Consider the following 4,960-nt stretch of genomic DNA (forward strand, 5'->3'; position numbering starts at 1 on the left):
TCTTCCTATACCTAGTTTAGGCGTTTAGCAATCTAAAATATGCCAATGCTCTTAGGGATGCTCTAAACAATCTCTTTCTCCTCTTTGCTAGAACTGGTTTGGCTTTCTAAAATATAGGAATGCTTTTGGAGGTGCTCTAAATCAACAATTGGCCCCTAGTTGAGTCTGGACGGTCGTTCGCGATCAAGCTGCCTCTTTCATGTTGGTGGTAAGAACGAATCGGACCGAGTGGTACTAGCCCACTAGCACGTCCGCTTTCAGAAAAAGTTGTGGAGCATGGGCTGCCTTATCAGTTAACAAGCCCAGAAGAGTACATGAGACTCCAGTTCTGCAGCGCCAATGAACGGTGACGGCGGCGGCAGTGTACGGTGAATCCCTGAATGTGTGCATCAAAATGGCTGCTGGGATGGATAGGGTGATCTGCAAGACTGCATCATTGTCCAAGCTAGAGATATTATCCTGGGGGATGCGCAACTAGCTCCTGTATGAAAGCTCCTGTTAACAAAGATGAGATCACTCCTCCCAGGTTATAAATAGATACAATAGTGCCCGCAGAGAAAGGTATAGGTGATCTGGTTGCAACACAAACTAGCCAGCAGCAATGCCTCCCATCACATTCTTCTCTCTGCTTCTCTTCCTCTGTTCTGCTGCCCATCGAGCAGACACTGTTCTTGGCTTCACCAGGAGCGACTTCCCTCGGGACTTCGTCTTCGGAGCCGCCACATCCGCGTACCAGGTAGTAATCTTGATCCAGATTGTCAGTTCCGCTTCAGCTAGTCTTGTTCCATGCACACGTTTCAGCCACACAAAAGGCTCTCTGGGCCCTGCTTTCCAATTTTAGCAAGACAAACAAACAAACTAGTACAGTTCTTACAGGAAAGCATAAGAACCACAAATTAAAGCACATATATATTTTTGCGCATAATAACCTCTTTGCTCTGCTTTCTCTTCTGAACGGCAACCACGTAGCTCCGGTAAATTTGCTTCAGTGTCGTTTACCATTTTTTTGGACTTAATTAATTTACTTGTAGTATGAGGGTGCTGTGGCTGAAGACGGCAGGAGCCCAAGCATCTGGGACACCTTCACTCACGCTGGTAATTTACCTACTGTCAGTTTTCTGACCAAACAGATCAAGCCTGGCTGTGTCCCAGTTTGAGCATCTGGGTAAAATTTTGTTTCACGATACTGTCCTTTCTGACGGCAGGGAAAATGTCGGATAATAGCACAGGCGACGTCGCTGCTGATGGGTACCACAAGTACAAGGTAATCATGGTTATAATCTACCTGGCCCACATTTATATTTTGTACATATACTTAATCTTTAATCTCTGGGAAAAAACACTCCATCCTTGTTTTTTTCTTGTTGAATTTTCTCAACATTCTCTAGATTGGATACTCTAACTTGTTTTTTTGGACTAATGACATCACCTGACGTTTCAGGAAGATGTCAAGCTCATGGTTGACACTAACCTAGAGGCTTACAGATTCTCCATATCCTGGTCAAGGCTCATACCAAGTACGTAAGCTTTGGATAATATTTCCGATGTAGTACTCAAGAGTTTCCAAAAATGTTTGATCATTGGTTTCAAAATTGAGATTTGCAGATGGGAGGGGAGCTATTAATCCAAAAGGGTTGGAGTACTACAACAACTTGATAGATGAGCTAGTGAAAAATGGTAGAGTTGTTTTTACCAATCTTTATTATTAGTATTAATCATAACAATATCATACATGAGCAACGATAAAAAATATGCCATAGTTAAAAAGCATTTAATGTTTTCCTCCACTATCCGAAGTTCTGAATCTGTGTGGCTTCATGATTATTTAGGGATTCAAGTTCATGTTATGCTTTGCCATCTTGATTTCCCACAAATTTTGGATGATGAGTATGGGGGATGGCTAAGCCCTACAATTGTGTAAGTTCCCATTACGTTCTTTTGTAGCGCTGAAATTCCTCAAGAGGTGAAAATAATCAACGTTTTCTTTTCTAAATAACGTGGCCTCTGCAATTGTTGTGAAAATGATGAGATGATTTCTACCCCAATTTCCTAACTAGTGGCACTACAAAATGCAGGGCGGATTTCACAGAATTTGCAGACGTGTGCTTCCGAGAGTTTGGAGACAGGGTTTCATATTGGACTACCATAGACGAACCTAATGTCAGCGCATTAGGATCTTATGATAACGCACTCTTTGCACCCGGACGTTGCTCTGATCCTTTTGGAATAACAAAATGTACTGTGGGAGACTCTACCGTGGAACCATACATAGCAGCTCACAACATGATTTTGGCACACGCATCAGCTACTAGACTATACAGGGAAAAATATCGAGTGAGTCATCTTAATACAAAATTGACAATATCACCTTTTTGCGAGTACATTACTCCTCTTTTTTAAGGATCATTAGTTTAGATTTACGTTGGTATCTGTGATTAATTAATAAACATCAGTATTATCTAGTTATTATTCATGTAGAAACTACTATTAGTTAATTGTAATATATATTAGTGTCACTATGATTATAATTTCTGTGTACAAGATTGTTATGTTCTATTGTACTTTCTAGGCATAAGACCGCAGTGACCATAAAAACACACTTCTTTTGGTTTTGTATGATGCATTTCACATGCAAATATTTGTGCGTACATAAAAAGAGTCTCGCATGTAGGCTGCACAAAAGGGGGTTGTCGGCATAAATGTTTACTCTTCTTGGAGTTATCCTATGACGAACTCTAATGCGGATCTAGAAGCAGCTAAAAGATACCTAGACTTCGTGTTCGGGTGGTATGCTATTTTGACTCCTAAATTTATTTTGTTAATCCGGAATGTGCAAAAAGCAGCGAGATAATCAACGTGTGGCTCTTTCTAGGATACTAGAGCCCTTTGCATCTGGAGATTATCCAGCAGTGATGAAGACAAATGCTGGGGCTCGCCTACCATCTTTCACAAAGTCCCAATCTCAACTTGTCAAGGGTGCTGTTGATTTCGTAGGAATAAATCACTACTATTCCATGTATGTTAATGATCGTCCTTTAGACAAAGGCATCCGCGACTATTCAGCAGACATGTCTGTTAACCAGAGAGGTAATTAAACGCCAAGTTTATAAAATGTTCACAATTTCTTAGCAGAAGGAATGGGAATTGGATTCAGTTATCTTGTATAACATATTAAGGAAAAAGAACTTTTACATATATAATAATTTGTTGCTTCTTAGCAAGTATACACACAAATCTGAGAAATCTACTGTCAGAATACTGACACAATATTCATTTCTGTGGTGCAGCTTCTAGAACAGAACGACCAAGTGGCAAGGTAAAAGTTTCAACCGTGTTTCTCAGAGATGCTACTGGCTTCAACTATTTTAAATATTAATATGTCATATGAAGAATTATAATGTAACACAAGATACATACCAAACTTTTCTTTGGATTGCAGCAAGTCCCTTCAGCTTCTCCAAGTGACCCGGAAGGATTGCAATTTGTGCTGCACTACCTATCAGAAGCCTACAGCGACCTTCCTATTTATGTCCAGGAGAATGGCAAGTCGAATATATGATTTCTGTGTTCCTCAATGTTTTGGTTCAGCTATATCTTGATAAAATTACGGCAATGTTTGTGCACACATCACGGCTTCTTGTTCACTGAAGTTTTAACAATATCTCACTGTCCTGTCATCCATCTTTTCAGGTAATGCATCGAATGACACTCTCAACGACACCGACAGGGTAGAATACCTGAAGACATACATGGGTAGCACACTGAAGGCACTAAGGTTAGTCATTCCTACAACAAAAATCCCCAAGACGGTTCAGACATGTATCCTGACGTAGTCTTGCTCTGCAGGAATGGAGCTAACGTAAAAGGTTACTTCGTCTGGTCCTTCCTAGACGTCTTCGAGTTCATAGGAGGGTACCAGTCACGGTATGGACTGCACCGTGTCGATTTTGAGGACAAGGCGCTGCCACGGCAAGCAAGGCTCTCTGCTGGCTGGTACTCTGGCTTCCTGAAGAACAATGGCACCTATATACAGAACGAACTCGACAATACAGGACCCCATGCTCAATAATGACTTAACTAATCAGATGCGACCAGTACTTAAGCCTTAGCTTTCGGCAATTAAGAGAAATGATGAATTGAAGTAAATGTTGCAAGTAAACAAAATGGTTCTTCATATGCGTATATTCCTGTGGTACAGTATGTACAGTATTTGTTAGAAAGATATGTCAAGTTGCGTGCCTTACAGAAATGATGAAATATATACACGTTTGTTTGCTACATTAGCAATTTCGCCTGTTGTTAAATTAACATAAATCAAGTTTCGTAATAGCAGACGGTCAACATCATGCCTACGAATGAATTTGATTTTTTTTTTCTACTCTTTACCTGTGTCAAGGTGCAAATCGTGGCGCAAGTGTCACTAGTAGAAAACCTCACATCCATCTAAGCCATTGGTACCGGTTCCCTTACGAACCGGTACCAATGGGGCCATTTGTACCGGTTTGAGGGCTCAGGTGGGCGAGGGGCTTTCGTACCGGTTTGGGAGGGGCTTTCGTACCGGTTCGTGTTAGGAACCGGTACGAAAGGTCTTCGGCCAAAATTCAGACGCGTGGTGGGGCCCGGGCTGGACCTTTGGTACCGGTTCGTAACACGAACCGGTACCAAAGGGTACCCAGCCATATCAAAATCGCCCAGCTCGTCCCGAGCCCCCTGCTGGCTCTCATTTTTCTCATCTTCCTCACACTCTAAATTTTTCTCCACCTCTCACACACTCCAATAATCTTTATTTTTCTCCACCATTTTAACAAGATTAACGGCATACATCTATCCAAGGGTTAGCAATATCATCCTTCCTTCCGGCGTTCCTAATTTAGCTCAGTTCTTTGGTAGTTTTAACTCGTACTATTTTTGTAGTGCAATCAAGGTGTTCGATGAAATGCCTAAGTTAGTGATTTTATTT

The 4,960-nt window shown here is 41.4% G+C and overlaps 1 protein-coding gene across 1 annotated transcript; it reads left to right on the top strand.

The window, feature by feature from the left end:
- Positions 1 to 544: 544 nt before the first annotated feature.
- Positions 545 to 4,280, top strand: LOC127345511 (beta-glucosidase 5). Its single transcript, XM_051371994.2, has 13 exons — positions 545 to 736; positions 1,032 to 1,095; positions 1,206 to 1,264; positions 1,442 to 1,517; positions 1,606 to 1,677; positions 1,830 to 1,917; positions 2,076 to 2,334; positions 2,672 to 2,787; positions 2,873 to 3,087; positions 3,288 to 3,316; positions 3,440 to 3,542; positions 3,691 to 3,775; positions 3,847 to 4,280. The coding sequence occupies exons 1-13, from the start codon at positions 602 to 604 to the stop codon at positions 4,067 to 4,069; spliced, it is 1,524 nt and encodes a 507-aa protein (XP_051227954.1). The 5' UTR covers positions 545 to 601; the 3' UTR covers positions 4,070 to 4,280.
- Positions 4,281 to 4,960: the final 680 nt, after the last annotated feature.

Source organism: Lolium perenne, chromosome 3 (assembly GCF_019359855.2).
Source record: "Lolium perenne isolate Kyuss_39 chromosome 3, Kyuss_2.0, whole genome shotgun sequence".
NCBI lineage: Eukaryota > Viridiplantae > Streptophyta > Magnoliopsida > Poales > Poaceae > Lolium > Lolium perenne.